This window comes from Typopeltis vanoorti, chromosome 6 (assembly GCF_054136105.1).
Source record: "Typopeltis vanoorti isolate ZY-2024b chromosome 6, IOZ_Tvanoo_1.0, whole genome shotgun sequence".
Taxonomy (NCBI): domain Eukaryota; kingdom Metazoa; phylum Arthropoda; class Arachnida; order Uropygi; family Thelyphonidae; genus Typopeltis; species Typopeltis vanoorti.
This window is the reverse complement of record NC_143554.1, coordinates 77,273,037-77,291,084: the sequence shown is the minus strand read 5'-3', so window position 1 is coordinate 77,291,084 and position 18,048 is coordinate 77,273,037. Positions and strand designations below refer to the sequence as shown.

General features: G+C 32.8%; 1 protein-coding gene across 3 annotated transcripts in view; it reads right to left on the bottom strand.

Annotated features, from left to right (window-relative positions):
* Nucleotides 1-16,636: 16,636 nt before the first annotated feature.
* The window catches only part of LOC150105594 (calcitonin gene-related peptide type 1 receptor-like), a 128,798-nt gene continuing 127,386 nt past the window's right edge, over nucleotides 16,637-18,048 (bottom strand). For 2 of the 3 annotated variants that reach the window (XM_090394932.1, XM_090394933.1), the window contains exon 15: nucleotides 16,637-17,158. In XM_090394932.1, the coding sequence (XP_090251058.1) occupies nucleotides 16,919-17,158 (240 nt within the window). In that variant the 3' untranslated portion in view covers nucleotides 16,637-16,918. The remainder of the gene's footprint in view (nucleotides 17,159-18,048) is intronic. The other variant, XM_090394934.1, reaches the window with a different exon arrangement.

The window sequence follows — 18,048 nt, the reverse complement described above, 5'->3', positions numbered from 1 at the left end:
AAATACTAGAAAACGGAAAGCATATACTTCTATAACAGATCTCTCGGCGTAAATCAATTAATGTAATTGCAGAATCGTAGTTTAGAAACCTCTAGTTTATATATTTTCTCTGAGATTTCTAATAAATCTCCAAAGCGTTACGACTATTGGATAAATATGTTATCTGAGAGGAAGTTCACAGAACTAAGCAAATGTTTGTGAATCGGGTGACATTTCATGACTGTCTGTATTTCAGTAATAACGCTAAGTAAACACCAAACCATCCCCATTGAACAAATATATCGTCTTTATGTGAGGTTCTCCTTTCTTGATTAAATAGTACGAGCAGGGCAAGTGCGCGTTATTAGTTTATCTTGGCTCTGTGTCTGCGATGCTAGTACTTGAGTTCAGATAAATAGCGAATTTATTCTTTTTCCATATAAATATAAGAGGTATAGAGAGAGGATTAAAAGATCTCAAAGCAATAAAAGAAATTTCCTTAAAGATAGATTAACATTGAACAGAGAGGAAAGAATCTTCATCTGTTAGGCAACTCTTTAATCGTGTTCTGATTTTATTACTGTTGCTTTTAATCACGCTACTCCTTAATCGTTATCAAGGGAAGGATTAATTATTGCTGCTATTATAATGTTTCTTTAATCACCTCTATTTTGTACTTTAATCACTCAGCCATTGCTTTCAAGTACTGCTTTTATCCATACTCCTTTTAAGCAAGCTCATATAATCATGCTGCCCTAATTACTACTCTTATCAATCATGCTGCGTTCACTCTTTCCCCTTTGAATCTATGCTTTTAATATTTTCTCCTTTTAGTCAATTGCTTGAGATCTGCTCCTTTTAATCTCCACCACAGTCGATACTTCTAATTATTCTGGTTTATTTCCTGTTTATTTTCATTATTCTCCTTTATCTTCCGTTTACTTTAACCGTTGCTCCTTTCATCTTTGTTTCTTTTATCACAGCTCATTTTAAACATGCTTCTTTAATTGATGTTCCAGTTAATCTGCCTTAATCAGAATTGTTTGATGATGCTCCTTTAATAAGCGTTTTAGCTATTGCCTTCGGGCAGTACTACTTTTATCACGATCCTTTAAACTCTACTAATTTAATCTCATGCTTGTATAATCATACTTGTCTTAATCAATCCTACTCCTATGGCTCATGCTCCTTTAATTTCTGCTTCCTTTGATCATGCTCCTTTTAATCATATGGTTTTAATCAGTGATCCTACAATCCTTCTTTAATTCCTGCTCCTTTTAAAATATATCTGTAATCACTGATTCTATAACCTGCTCCTTTTAATTGCATGTCTTTAACTAGTGATCCTGTAATCCTGTTCCTTTAATCATATGCTTCTAATGAGTGATCCTGTAATTGTGTAAAAAGGCATATGATTCCTTTTAATTATATGCCCTTAATGGAAGATCCTGTACCTGTTCCTTTTAATCACATGGCTTTAATCAGTGATCATGTGATCCTGCTTCTTTAATCATATGCTTCTAACGAGTGATCCTGCAATTCTGTTTCTTTAATCATATGCTTTTAATGAATGATTCTGTAATCTTGTTCCCTTAATCCCTTCTCCTTTTAATCATATGCCTTTAATTAGTGATCCTGCCTTTAATCCCTGCTCCTTTAAATCATATTCTTCTAATGAGTGATCCTGTAATCCTGTTCCTTTAATCATATGCTTCTAATGAGTGATCCTGTAATCGTGTAAAAAGGCATATGATTCCTTTTAATTATATGCCCTTAATGGACGATCCTGTACCTGTTCCTTTTAATCACATGCCTTTAATCAGTGATCCTGTGATCCTGCTTCTTTAATCATATGCTTCTAACGAGTGATCCTGCAGTCCTGTTTCTTTAATCATATGCTTTAATGAATGATCCTGTAATCTTGTTCCCTTAATCCCTTCTCCTTTTAATCATATGCCTTTAATTAGGGATCCTGCCTTTAATCCCTGCTCCTTTTAATCATATTCTTCTAATGAGTGATCCTGCAATCCTGTTTCTTTATTCCCTACTCCTTTTAATCATATGCCTTTAATTAATGATCCTGTAATCCTGCTCTAGTAATTTCTGCTACTTTTAATCACTGCTGCTCGAAATGCCTGTTCATTAAATAATGCTCCTTCTATTACGCCTTCTATTTTACTTTTTTTAATCTGCTCCTTGTATCGCACCACATCTTCCGGATTAGCTTTAAATTTTCGTGCGATTTTAGTAACAAAAGTGAAATGAAACATTATTCGTCAGTATTTTCAACAGAGAAATTTCAATTCTTGACTGTTTACTTTTATAATAAATAATAAAATAATAATTTGTTATTTTATTATAATAAATTAATTTCGTCAGGTTTGTTGACATATCTTTTTCGGACTGCGTTCCTAAACTTCATTTTCAATTTACTAAAAAATCACTTCGCGAAGAATTTCCTTCTTTCAACTTTCAAATGATTTCCAACCCAATCTCATTCTTATTACCGACTTCCATGTTTCTGTAAAAGGGAAAAAAAAAATTCCATTTTTTTTCCTTTTTCGTCAGAGCAACTCTGATTGCCACTTAAAATATAAAACACGTATCTAAGCAGACTTCTAAGATTCGTATGATTGCTTTGGAACGTAGATATTGTTTATAATCTTCTTCGAGTTCGTTTTCGCTGAGCATTCGTTTTGTTAAAAATCCAACCTAATTTAGTATGCAATTTGTTAGGAAATTGTAATACAGTGACTTGATTGGAAGATTAAAACGGAGTCACGTCAGAGATCTGGGAAAATGAAAGAAGTCAAAATGAATCTAAATTTTCACTGCAATATAATTCGGAATTGCTAAATATGGTAACAACCATCTTAAAAAGAAATTCAGTTTATTCAACGAGCGTGTAACTAACAAAATAAAATGGTCCAAAATTTAATGAACGAATACTTGCTATGTGGATAAATTAAATGATAAAAGAAATAAATATGCTTCGGAATAAGAAATATCGAAGAAACTAATAGATGTTAAATATGCGCTTCAGTTTAATTTTTGTTTTTTTAACAGTTACTATGACATTCACGCGACAAACAACTTCTAGATTATATGTTGGGTGTAATTGCCATTAATTGCGTATAGTTTCAGCATAATTATTCTTTGAAGTTAACCAATTTCCAGAAATAAAATCCCTGCTACCTCCACTTGAGACCGACTATCTGAGCTACAGTACGTCAGAATTTTATGAGAAAAAAAATTGTCTTTTCACTGAAAAATGATCACAAAATTGCATGAAAATTACTAGTACCATTAATTATTTATAACTAATAATTAATGGTATTAGTTATAAATATTTCATTAATAAGAGCCTGTATACCGCTGTCAGTTTCGGCGTTCTGCTTTGATTGAAAAGATGGGTTCGAATCTCGATGACGCCAAGAACTTTTATTAAGGCTTTGAAATGAAGATAAGTTAGCGGGTCTAATTCGGAAGTAGTAGGACTATCCTCCCAGAAATTAGCGTATTTTCATCTCATAAATCATACATTAATAAACATTATAACAGCTTACGTAATGATATCAAACTATGGGAGAAAAAAAGCCTCCTTTCAAAATCAAAAATAAAAGAAATTCTAACTTACACGCATTTCTATGTGAAGCTATTTTCGGAATTTATGATGCAATTTTGACGAAAAACTAATTTAAACTGTATTGCATAATAGAAAACGCTTAAACCTGTGATCTTTCAATTCTTTCAAGAAGTCCCTTCGATATTAGATCCTCAAGATACGGTAGAAACAGGACTGATTATAGGTTACAGGAAAAAAAAAAGAGTAACACGACATCCCAGGACACAAAAGTCTAATATCCTATGTTGTAAAACTTTACGTTCCACCCTACGTTATCCTCCGGAGAGAAAGTCTATGAAGCGAGCAAAAGTCTGCACGTTGATCAATAATCAGACAGATGTTCACTTGAATATTGCTGTGTAGCGTTTGGGACCAAAAAAAAAGTTGAAATTAGAAATAACTACAGATGTAGAAGATGTAAGAAACAGAACTAGCAGATGATGAACTAACAGAATATAATTTCCATATGTTCATATTCTGCGTTTCATCTAAGGCAGAATTGTAAGAAAAATTTAAATTTTAAACAAACCATCTAACAAAAAATCTAAACGTAAAATAATATGAGAGTATTCGTGAATCGAGCAATGAAAAAATTCAGAATCTCGCCCATTGTTTGAACAACATATTCTGGTGCAGCACACTTAAATCGTTTCCGTAAATACCGCATCGTATCTCCGGAAAATCTCCGAAGGTCAATGCAAGATAAAAAAATCTCCTAGATACACTAAAACATCCTTAACTGGTGTAGCCATTAATATTTCAAACATCTTAGAAACCACACAAACCAACCATTCTTACGATACGTCAATAATCTGACCTCTTGACATCCATGTATCAACGGTAATGGTGTCGACGGTTGCGACTCACTTACACAACTCCTAATGGACTTATAACCTAACTCCGATAAGTCGTCTAGAAGTGCTTTTTCGCTCTCCTAGACCACATAAATTTATTTTTTTCTTGTTTCCTAGTGACAGTGCTAACGTGTTTTCCAATTATTCAATGCATCGCGGCTATAAATCGAAGAATTATGGAGGATTTTGTGCGGTATTGACAATTCGAAAGAGCTACGCTGGCAACATAATAAGAATACTTCGTCGCATTGTGACGTCACAATGACGCCACAGTGGAAATGCAGAATTTAAATTCCGATTGTTTCATCTACTACGTGCGTTATTCAATTGATAAATTCATTACATTTTATAGAGTTCAACACACTCCAATATACCGACGTCAGAATGCAATTGAATCTACTCTTGTCACAGAATTGGTTCCGCCTGTTCTTCGCTTTTTTGTCATAATGAAATGAGAATAAAAAATCAATTTTCAGTTTTCTTTTGTCAGCGTATTAAATGCTTCAGCGTGATCTTATTTGAATGGCTGTTTGCTGGAATCTCCAAACGAAGGATGACATCTCCCAACTTCGCATGGTTTTAAGGGGAATCAAAGAGAACTTCATTTTCTCTTCCCTGCTGTCAACAGTTGATGATGTAATTTGCGAAACTGCTGAATTTTCATCAGTTCATAAATGGAAGGAAAATGAAATATATTTTTTCGTTATATTTTGTAGTTTGTTGTAACAAATATGAGCCTTTCATATTCGAGCAGCAGCTTTACGTATAGTGAAGCTTCCTGTAACTAGACAGGGATTTTTTAAATTAAATATTACGAAATTAAATATTTCATTTATAAGTAGAATCCTCCTTTAAAAACTTGTGGAGTGCGAGATTAATAAATAAGTGTACAGAATAAAAATACTAAAAAATGAGTAAAAAATATAGGACAAATAACTCAAAGATATATTGATATAATGACCTGAGGTTTATATTGCGATGACCTCCTAATTAAACACATGAAGACATCAGTTGGAATATATCACTTGATACTTGTAAATTTCTGCTATCCAAAATAAAACTCGCAATTTTTGTGGAATCGCTTTAATGATTAATACTTAATTTTAATCTTTAATCCTTAATCCTTAATTTTAATTCCTAATCTTTAATCCTCTATAATTAATCCTTAATTTTAATATTTATTCCTTAATCGTTAATCCTTAATTTTAATTCCTAATCTTTATTCCTCTATAGATAATCCTTAATTTTAATTCCTAATCTTTAATCCTCTATAGTTAATCCTTAATTTTAATCCTAATATTTAATCCTTAACTTTAATCCCAATAGTTATGCTTTTTGTTTAATTTCGTTTTATTTATTCGCGTATTTATTGAATTTTTGAATAAAACTCTTTTTCTGCTTCTATTCCTGATTTTTAAGTCACTTTAAATGTGGTTTATTAGTTTAGGAATCATTATTTATATGAAATCAAGTGAGGAAATAAACACATCAAATTATTAGTGACTGACCAAATTTTAATCCAAATTTTAATAGACTGATAAACGCAGCAAATATTATATTCTTTATATTCTTCACACAAATGAGCGATGTACTCATTTGAGCCATACGACATGCTTTTTATATTTCACAAACGTAGACAGCAGTTATTTTTATGTAAACTTTGTTTGTTAAATAAAATTAATGTGACCATGTTTTTAATGCTCTACAAAAGATGCAAAGCATTTAAAAAAAATTAACTTGAAATTACATAAAAATCCATTATCTACACGTAAATAATAAACATAAGAAAAGGCCAGTATAAAATGCAAAATTTACATGCAAACAAATGAGAAATCTTTGAATACTGTGCCTATTTACGTATTGTATGATATATGCCAGTGTTAGTAACTCCATGCGGCTTCAGAGACTTTTGTTTGAATTTAACGTTCGCTCTCCTGCTGTGCAATATCGACAAAGAGAAATCTGTAGAATTCAAAGAGTATGACTTGACAGACATCAATCTTACAAAATCAATGTCATTGAGTCATTCTTGGAGAGAGCCTGAAGGCCCGTTTTCACTTGTAGAACTCGTACAATTAGGTAGCAAGATTTTTTACATATTCGCATTTAGCACTGTTCCATCATCTTTATAGTGATATTTTAATTCTTACTCTCTAATCCTTAATTTTAATCTTCAATCCTTAATCCATTGATTTTAATCTTCAATCCTTAATCCGTTGATTCTAATCTTCAATCCTTAATCCTTTTATTTTAATCTTTAATCCTTAATCGTTAATACTTATTTTAATCTTTATATTTAATCCATTAATTTGATCTTTATCCTTAATTCATTGATTTTCATATTTAATCCTTAAATGTTAATACTTAATTCAATCTTTAATCCATAATCCATTTATTTTAATCTTTAATCGTTAATTTTAATCTTTGATTTTATTGATTTTAATCTTTAATCCTTAGTCGTTAACACTTAATTATAATCGTTATCCTTAATACATTGATTTTAATCTTTAACCATTAATTGTTAATCCTAACTTTTGATGCCTAATCGATAATCCTTAGTTTTCATTCATAATCTTTAATCATTTATTTTAATTCTAATCTTCAATCCTTACTCTTAATCCTTAATTTGTCCTGGGTAAGTAAAAATCTTAATCTGTAGAAAACCTCAGAGTAGTCATTGCAATTTATTTTTTTATTACTTTTCTTCTTTTATTTTAATCATTTTTTCTTCAACTTGGATCACAAATGCATTACTCATCCCAAGGCAACTGACACGCAATTTCCAATACAATGTTTAATTATTGTTCTTCATACAAGTCTATTTATTTTAAAGAATAGATTCTGGATAAATCACTTCATCCTTGCTTTTGAGACATCTGAAAGGTTAATGCAAACCGCTAGGCATTTGTAGTGGTCTATAATGGACTTTAAGTACTTTGTTTGGTATAACTTCAAGACAAATAAATTCAATAAAGTCGCGGGCGCATCAGTTGGTGACATTCCACGGCTAATTAGACATTGAATTGATCACAACCCATGAATAGCGCCCCGAACACTGCTAACTCACATACTTCTGTATATAATGAGAAACGGATTATAACTGTCCACTTAAAAATCCATTCTTTGCACACTTCATTGGAAGTTGTTGGATAAAGTGCGGAAGCATATTTACAAATGCACGCATACTTGAACGAGTCTTCATCCTGTGACGACAATAGAACTTCGTTATTATTTCAGAGAGCAAAATGAGATCCTTTACCATACCATGTTGGATACGTGCGATATATTCAATGCTCCAGTCTCTTTATTCCCTACCCCCCCCCCCCCAAACATCCTCTTCAAAGTACACGGAACAATAATTTTGTAAGTAGCGAATAGATTGCATTGAATGGCGATGTTGGCACGAAGAATAAAGAAAACATGCATTTTTGGAAGAAAAAAAATATTTTACTTAATTTCTAAGGATAGGTCCTCATATTAAAAAAGGTGAAGGCAAATTACAAAGCAAAACTGAATTTTGATAATTTAGAGACAGAACTATATAGATAAACCTCTTTAAAATATTAATGCACACAATGCCTTAGTGGTGCAGTTGTTAGCTACAGTGCCCTTTATTTGGAAAGAACTGGGTTCGAATCCCATCTAGGTGATACAATCTATCTAACATAGCCGTGGCAGATTTGTCGTCTTCTAAATATTATTCATATTTAATGAAATTATTATGCAGCCAAGATTTTTGAAGGCATCCACTTCAAATATTTTGGCTTTATGATGGACACGTCTGGCCAGTGTGAAGTGGACAACAAGGTTTCGAGCAGGACAAGCACGAGCGGCTATTAGACCCATGAATGGTATTTTATGGTGTCTAGGAAAAATAAGAAGATGCTGTATCACGTGATTATAGAATATAATAACCTATGGATGGGAGTGTTGGACACTCACTAACAGCCACAGGAGACAAGTAGAAGTCGTGAAAATGGATTAATTCAGACGAAGTATGAGAGCTCCCTCGTATGGATCGTTTGAGGAATGAATGCATTCGAACGGAGGTAAAAGTTGAACAGCCTGTTACGAAGAAGATAGAGGGACGTGCTTTGGACGTCCAGAGAATGACAGAAAAATGATGGCATTAAAGAATTATGAACTGGTCATTCCCTCCTCCCCTGGAGGTGACCAGTTCATAAAAAGACGAAGACCAATGGGTGAGCGATGGAGAAAGACGCTTACGAGATGAGAACTGGGGGAATTGTGCGGAGTATAATCTGAGAAGAGGCAGTTGACAAGTGCAGAAGCCTGAAAGAAGAAAAACATTTAATGAACTCACTTTTGTGTGTGATAAAATTGAACAAATTTTCACATGACACAAAGAAGAAAATTTCATACAAAGATGAAGAAGACATTGGACCATAATAGCTCAGATTTCTTTGATATCTTTCAATAGTATGGTATATAAGTGAAAAAAAGGAATCTTTTTTCATATTCTAAGATTCTAAGACAATCTAATGAACAAACAAAAAACGTTTTACCAAATCGAACTACACATTTCGATATGCAAATAAAAAAGGCAGTATAAGACTCCTGAGAAAACAAAACTAGATCCAACGATAAAACTTTTTCAGAAAAATGAAACTTAATGCTATTATAGCTCAGCTATCTAAACTTATTTTTGGTTTATCGTTGAAATTCATTTTATTTAATGTTCAACCATTAAAATTTATCCATGCCCATTAATTTGAATGCTTATTTTTAATTACAATATTTTATTTATATTTTTGTTCCGCTTTTTAAACTCATCGACCTCAAAACTTTGCAGAGTTTCACTTGTAATTAAAAGATTCTCTAATGTCACAGGATGTCTTTATGGAGAATGGAAATTTGTAATGCAAATTTTGAGCCCATAAAATTGAGGAAACTGCGCGACTAATATTGCTTAAAAGAAGCAATATTAGTCTCTCAAAAAGGGAAAAAAAAAACGACTTGCTTAATATCATCTGCAAAAATTACTTGGCTTAGTAATTATTTTCAAACTTATTCGTTACATTTAATTTTCCAAAAACCGATTCAGTACAGGGAAATATTCAATACCCGCTAATAAAGAACAATTACCATAGAAACCTAAACATTACACGCTAGTCATATCTAGTCATATGACTTTCAACTACGTTTCAGGTATCCTACGAAAGGTCCGATATCAGTGGCTGATTTTTATCATTTCTTAAAGTGAGTATTTTATTCTACAATAATAAATTGATTGCTAGCAATTTCTTATTGTAGAATGCTTAAGACCGACATCGTTTTTCTCATTAAAATTCATTAGACAGTGGGAAATAATAATAATAGGATATCCTAAAGTAAACCGATTTAAGCTTTTGTTCAAATCAATTGTTACGTCACGTATTATTTTATAATGCTCAGTTGTTGTGTTGAACAACAATGCTTCTGTTTAACAGCTAATTTTGTTGTTTGTTGTGCAGATTAAAAACAATGCTATCTGTTATGCTGTGTGTAACCATAACAACCATGCAGTGTGTTGCATTGATATCACAGAACCTTCAATTACAATTGCTGGGATAGTAGATCTAGTAATACGTTATTTGATTTATTCAGGAAAGTTCAATGGTTTTATACAAATTGGTCCCCATATAACTAAAGTAACGTCTACACCTCTGAAGTAAAACATCTCTACATGGATGTACGTAAACATATTTGTCTCCTTTCATTCAAAATACGTGTTCGTACAATAGCAACAAAATCACAGGAGGATGTCACTGCTCCTCGCTATCTCCCTCGTGACTACAACTGCAACTCTTATTCTTAGAAAAGGCAATCAAAGCACCGTTATGTTTGAGTTCAGTTTCAGACAGCGTAGTACACAAATGAACTGAACACGTCGATCAATAACTTAAAAAAAAAAGAAAGAAAGAAAAGGATAAAGCTAGGGAAAAGTTTCTTTAATGCATAAAGCAAATCTCTGAAACATAGCGGTAGTATCCTTCAAAGAGAAAAGATAGAAAGTTCCATTTAAAACTTAAGATTTTTGGGTTAGGATCTCTAAATTCAATATATAAGATTATTTTTAAAACAACTTAATTATGGCTATTAATTCATCTCTAATTTTAAAAGAGTTATCTCGTTTTTAAACGTTTAAATAACTTGAAAACACAATAAATTCGTTTATAGCACATTATCTACCCTTATGTAATTAATTCTTTGATAATATTTGTCTTCGTTAGCAAGATTACAATGTATCTTTGGGATTTACTTAATCATCCCTATTGCGCAAATGATCCCGAACCACCTTCATTTCGAAGTTTCACTCAAGTTCTTTGTTGATAAGCTTTGATATAGCAGTAAATGTAATCTAGTAGGAAATTAGCAAGCCCATTGCATTTGTATTACTGTTAAGTATTTCGTTGCCGACATAAATACGATCATTGAATTACATACGGTTACTCTTCGAGTTTATTTAGGTATTTGTTCTCAAACAAGGATGGATGCGCATCATAGGTTGATATATACAACATGGACCGCTTCTCAGTGAAACAGGAAAAAAAGAATTAATTCCTCACAAGAATGAAGCATTTAACAAAGACCTCAGTGTTATCTTTTTCAGTGTTTGAAATAAAACTATTTGTTTCAAACATCGTTTGCAATTTAACAATTAGTTAAAATGAAAACAACAAGAATGAAACAATCCAATTGTTTAGTTTGTTGTTAACTTCCAACAAAGTATTATTTAAATTAACAATCTCTTGCTCTATTTTCAGCATTTTTGAACAATGTTTTTTTCTATATAGATAAATCTAAATCAATCAACAAATAGGGTTGCAGAACGTTTTTCTTTATTACAGTTAAGCCTAAAATTCTATCAGATGTTCTAAAACTCTTTCGCTCTGTGCTCCTATAATCCTGGGCTTTTTCATTAAGTAGGCAATTTCAAGAAATTCTTTACCTGAGAATTGCCTATAGAATAGCACCATCTGCATCATTCAACTGAATTTTTAAACCGTTCTTTTTTTACGAGTTTCTTGTTACATTTAAAAATTCATTTTATTGCTATTGAACCTTTTCTCTAGTCTTAACACTTTTTTTTTTTCTATCGAAAGCATTTTCTATTGGTAGAGATAAATCAAGGATGATTAAATAGCGTGTCTTTTAAAAACTTTCGTGTGACAAGAAGAGACTTAGCTCTGATTTTTTATTTTTTTTATCGCATCTAATAGATAAACGGTCACTCTCCGAGATAAAATAGGCTTAGAGAAGAAAAATCCACCTCTTTCACAATTGAAGTGTTTAGGAATAAAAAAATCTGTAAATACCTTGAAGATTTTTAAATCCTTTGTCCATATGGGACTCAAATGAAAGTTATTTTAATAGGAGCTTAGATGAGCTTCGTTTTATATTTTCCTATCATCCGAGAGAATTTAAAAACAAAAATTAAAAATATATATATATATATATATTATTATTATTATTATTATAAATAAATGATTATAAATTATTATAAATAAAATATAAAATATCTCCAGCCATAGACGGAATTTGAACCCAGATATATTTCCAAAATAATTAACTTGTTGCAAAAATATGCATCCTTAAATTCATACAATAACCTCTATTATGAACGATTTCAAGGTTGAAAACAAATATATATATGACCAGACATTCTTGAGACATTTTTGATCTCAGAAAGCGTCTTACATTTATCTTTTAGAATAAACATCCTTTCTGTGCCAGAGACTGTCCGTTTCTCAAAGGATACGAAGAGGAAGATGTAGATATGGCACAAAGAGGTATTGCGTGTCTTAAAGATTTGTGGGAGAGAAAATATGATACATATATTCTTCTTCTTCTTCACAAAAGCGGACTTTTATTTCAACGAATCCAGCATCTCAGGAATTGCAGTTCTAATGACATACAGAAAATATTGAATTCGTTGATACTAATATTCTAAAGAAAATTTAGAATTCTATAAGTTATGGTCATCAAAATGAGCAATCAAGCTGGCGCATCTTTCTGATCTGTTTCTGTATTAGAACAGAGATTCGATGGAAATCCTGTCATAATAAAGGGTGATCAAAATTAAAATAGCCCTGTTTAAGGCCTTTTGGGAGCGCCACCAAGTGATCCAAATGCTGCGAAACTTTGCTGGAATACATTGTGCGTCATGCCAAAGAGTATGTCAAAAAAAAAAAAAAACGTAGTTCCAAAATTCACCAGCAGGGGCGCTGTGTGATGTGCCAAATGATGTAATTTTTCTGTGTGTGTAAGAGGAGAAAAGCGACAAAAGCATAAATAACACACTTTTATTCACTTCCATAACTCTGTCTTTGAGAAATCCCCCGAGTCAGAAGTAACAGAGGGTCAGATCGGATGAACGACGCGGCAATGAAGTGGGAAACGCATGGCTGATCACTCTGGCTTCCATGGAATGTTCTCGAATAACCTCCTGTACGGATCGATGGATGAGTGGAAGGGTCCCATCCTACACGAAAATGACTGAATCTATGCACAGGCGCTGCGGCAATTGTGTCACAACAAAATTGTTTATCATATCGCGATCCCTCTTGGCAGTAACTGAGCAGGTCCCAGGAGCCAACTGAATTATCCAACGAAGTTGTAAACATCCACCCCCACCAGACTTTGGGTGAATTTATTGAATTTCATGCGGATTTTGCGTACCTCACACCCGGCAATTGTGGTTATTCACAGCTCCGTTCAGATGAAAGTGAGCCTCGTCTCCCCCAAATCATCCACCATCACGCAGCGTCCAACTCTACTCGTGCAAGGAATGTTAAAGCGAACGTCAGTAGACTTTCAAAGTCTTGCGGGCGCAACTCCTCTGTTAGGCTTATCTTGAATGGGTAGAAATGCAGAATCTTCCGAAGAATTTTCCGGACAGTTGTATAAAGTACAACCATATGTTTTGATACAGCACTGCAGGGACCAATACTGTGATTCATGGCCTGCTCCACAATGGCAGTAACAACTTCATTCACTTGTTGTCTGGTCAGTTTGCGACCACTGCGAGGCTTAACTCCCAACAATTCCGTCTCTTCAGAACAACTCATCATTCGTCGCAGAGCACAAGTAGATAGTTGACGTCGTCGAGATTCGACGAAATTCGCTGAGTGCAGCAAAAGTATTGCAATTGCTTAGTTAGTACAGTTTCACAAGCAAAGCACGTTGGGACAGGGTAAGTGCCATCACTGTGGACGGTATTAACACCCAGAATGAAGGAAAAAATCCAGTTTCCATCTTTTTACCCCCCCCCCCCCTCGACACCTACCGAGTTGCGTAATAGGCAAATTTTACCCCTTTTGTGTTTATAAATAACGTTCCCTGGTGGTGAATTTTGGATCTACCATTTTTTATTTTTATTTTTATTTTTTTTTATTATCAGATATCGCTTCACATGAGGAACAGCGTAAAGTTTCGCATCATTTAGATCATTGGATGGCGCTCCACAAGGCCTTAAATAGGGATACGTTAATTTTGATCACCCTGTATATTGGACAATGTTACTAGTGATATTTGCGAAGCTATCTGTTGTGCTTTTCTCTGATGGGCTACTTACTGCTGGTATTCCTTGAACGCCATTTTTAATGCGTCTACTACTCACGAAAGGTTATAAACCACACTACATTAGTACCGTGAGCGAGGTACGGATTTATATATTTATTTTTATTTTAGTATTTTAAAACTTTTACGTTCATTTTTATCTTTCTCAATTTCGTTCTTTTTTTTTTCTTCTTTTTTTTTTATGGAGAGAATAGGAGATAGGAATTGTTTAATGAAAATAATAAATAATAATATTATTATAAATAAATATATTATTTTTAAAATAAATTCTGGTATAAATAAAGAAAACGAGCATTCGTAAGAAGAAATTCTTGACTATTTCTGGGGGAAAAAAATTATAAAATTTAAATCAATTAAATCTTATAAAAAGAAGCCAAAAGTAATGCATTTAGTTTACAAAATTATTCACGAATCACTAAACGGAAAAAATTATTCAGTTCATAAACTTGGCATTTTCGAAACAAGTTTTCGCTCTTATCAATCTGAAACAAAGTTGTTTCTAGTGGGAATATTCCAAGATCACTTATCCATGCAAAGTTGATGGTCGAGAGAAGATTGCAAGGAATGCTTAAAATGCAAGTAAATTGTTTCCGAGGATAAACAGGAAATAACACTGCGGAAACAGCTGGTTTGCGATATTTCTATTCTGTACGCAGGGATGTTCATAAAAAGATCGTAAAAATATTGTCCAGCGATTTATTGAAGTAGCTTAACGGTTTGTTGTCTGAGCGTCTAAAATATGAGTCGCATATGAGTCGTAAAAACGCCTTTGGTTGAGTGACTAAAAATGTGAAGTTTTATCGCCATAGACACCCGGATGAAGAAAATGTGTGATGGTTTAGGAGAAATTCCATTAAATCAAAATATACTAGGAGTAGCTATGGAGACAAGGATTCAAAAGTTTCAGGCACTCCCTCTATCTGTATAAAGTAAAAAAAAAAAAAAAAGATATATTCCCTAAGGTGATACATAGATGTGGAATTAGAACTTTTTTTTCAACACACATTTACATGCATTCGTTTTTAAGTAGGTTGTAGTGGTTCTAATCTAATGCTAAAGTGTTGATTTAAATCCTGTCCTTAAATGCATTGTATAAAAAAAGTACTTTGGTACAGCGTACAAAAATAAATCATACAAAAACTACAGCGTATATATACAGCGTAATCATACAAAAACTACAGCGAAAAGTAGAAACGGCTCAGTGTATGCAGTATACAAAGTTATGTATTTGTACACTGTGCCTAATACTGTATACAGTAAGTTTATGATGTGCACTGGGCTTAAAGTACAGTAAAGTATGTTATACGCTACTGTACTTTATATAATAGTGTATAATAGTGCACAAAAATCTATGTACATTGTGTGTACAGGAGCCTATGATGATGATTGAATAATGTATAGTAGTCCATGATGTACGCTATGCACAGAGTAGTCCAATAGTACTCTGTGCATAGCGTACAGTTATCTATAATGTGCACTGTACTAATGTATAGTTGGATACGATGTACTCATACATAGCGTACAGTTGTCTGTCATGTACACTGTAGTAATGTATAGTTGTATAGATGTACTCGATGTACTATAGTTGTATATGATATGTATAGCGTACAGTTGTCTATAATGTACACTGTAGTAACGTATAGATGTATACGATGTACACTGTGCATTGTACAAAAGCATGGATAGCGCGCAATGTACTTTATGCAAATACAACATTTCATACATTTTATAAAAACATTGCACAAAAGTACTTTTGTGAAAAATAGTACTTTTGCTTGAATATCTTTTTTAATGTCAAAAGTACTGTATTAGTCCTTATCAAACTGAACCATCTAAAATTTGATAAATTTTATATTATCTTTCCGATAAAGTAATGCTATATAAAAATAAATAAATTTCATTTAATTTCAATAAATTTCATTAAACTAAAAAAAAAGTTTATTATTGTCTTTCTGAAAGAAATTTATGTGTCTAAGAAAATTTTATAACTTTTGGCTGATTATTCGTCATATGCATTCTACACAACAATAAGCCGATAAAGTTACTGCTTCTGGATGAAAGATAACATGGCAATATATATTTCAGGGATTATAACAGCTACGCTTAAACCATGCATCATCTTGAATTCTATGTCGGATTGTCGGTTCTTGTTCTTTATCTTGACTTAGTAGTAATACAAAGCAATACGGCTAATACATATTGTTTTCGCACTTTTTGGGAGGAAGGAGTGGATGTGTTACATGTTAATGAACTGAAAGGAATATATTGATAAAATATTACTTTATAAGAGAAAACATCACTGAATGTTGTTACAATATTAAGTTCCAATCCTTTTAATTGTTTTGTTAAAGACTGGTGAACTTTGGTGGACAAAAGCAGTGTGCAGCGTACACTCTATACATTGTGCAAAAACAACGTACTCTGTACAGTGTTACTTTATGTGCATACTCATACAAGCACAGAAGAGGGGGGGGGGGAACTAAAATGCTGCAATTTTATTAAACTCCAGACTAAATTAAAATAATAAATTTAAAAATATAAAAAATTAGATAAAAATAATACAACCAGCAATAAATAAACCGTCACCCACTCTAAAAAACAATATCATAATATTTACTCGTGTAGCTACAGATACATGAACACAGACATTTTTTTTTACATCATGAACACTTTTTTTTTTTCATTTTTAATATATGCGAAGTGCTGTCCAAAACACTCCAATTGTAGTCCCTTTTGGAAGCACAATCTAAAATAGTTTTTTTTTTCCTTTCTTTATAGATGGCGTGGATGGCAATTAACATGGAAAAGAAACGGATCGCGATGTTGGTTGTTATGGGCAACGGATCATCCACTGGAAAGGAAAGAGACATTTGTAGAATCAGTCAATTTCCGTGCAACTATCTTGGGTCATATCGTCGAATTTATCTCTGCGTGCGTGGCCGTTCTTAAGCACCGTGCGATACTGGAAATTGTTGGTTGACACGGATGTGTTCTCCATTACGGTTGACACATGGGTGGACATAGATAGCCTGTTCATGGCCAGACTACAAGACCCGTTGTCTCGTACATTATGACTCAGTTGGTACCTCTGGTAGGATCTTTTCAACAGATAGATAACCTACGAAAAAGATACGAACAAGAAAGATTAATGAATGAAACAAAGCGAAGCATTTGATTTTTATAACTAAAATTTTAATGATACTCTATGCGATTAAAAACGTGATGTAAAATAATAACTTAACAATTTAAATGATTTGGTTGAAAATTAAATTAAATTAATTTAAAATAAAGAGCCAAGTGGCTTCAATTCGGCGACGTAAAAATTATTTAAATTAAGGGGATATTAAATCCCACATTATTTCAAAGCCGAATAAGAAACTCAAAGATAGAAATCTGATCTAAGAGTTTCATGCAGAATATAGAAACTATATAAAGTTCGGCGAGTCCAAGCGTAAGGCAACATCTGGTAGTGCAATGCCAGGGCAACTCGTTGCAAAGGTGGAGCAAGTTCCGATCACTATTCTTGCTATTTACCCATAATGTAAAACATTAGCTACTAGGAGATGTATTGCTGTTCTACATTATGAGAGAAGGTCACTATCCAGACCGGTTTCGACGGTATATTTAATAATAAAATAATTTATTAAATATACAATAAAATGAATTTTATTAATTTTAATTAAAATTCTTTAGGTTAATGCTAATGCAAGCGGAGATTTCTGATCCTGCCTGGTGATCTGCGTATAACTGTGGGAAAATGACTGGAGATCCCTTTTGTGTGAGAGGGAGAAGGCTAGACGGTTTGATGCATTGAAGATGATTGTCGTTGCTCCATTGAGGGATGGTATGAACAATATGATAATACTCAAGACACTGATTGAAGGTAATCTTGATGCTTGGAATGTCTGAGCATTACAACATGGTTTATCAAATGATAGGATGAATTGGAGTTCTTTCATCTGTAAACCTGTGAATAGAATTAGTGTTGATTAAGAGTAGGAGAAAGAA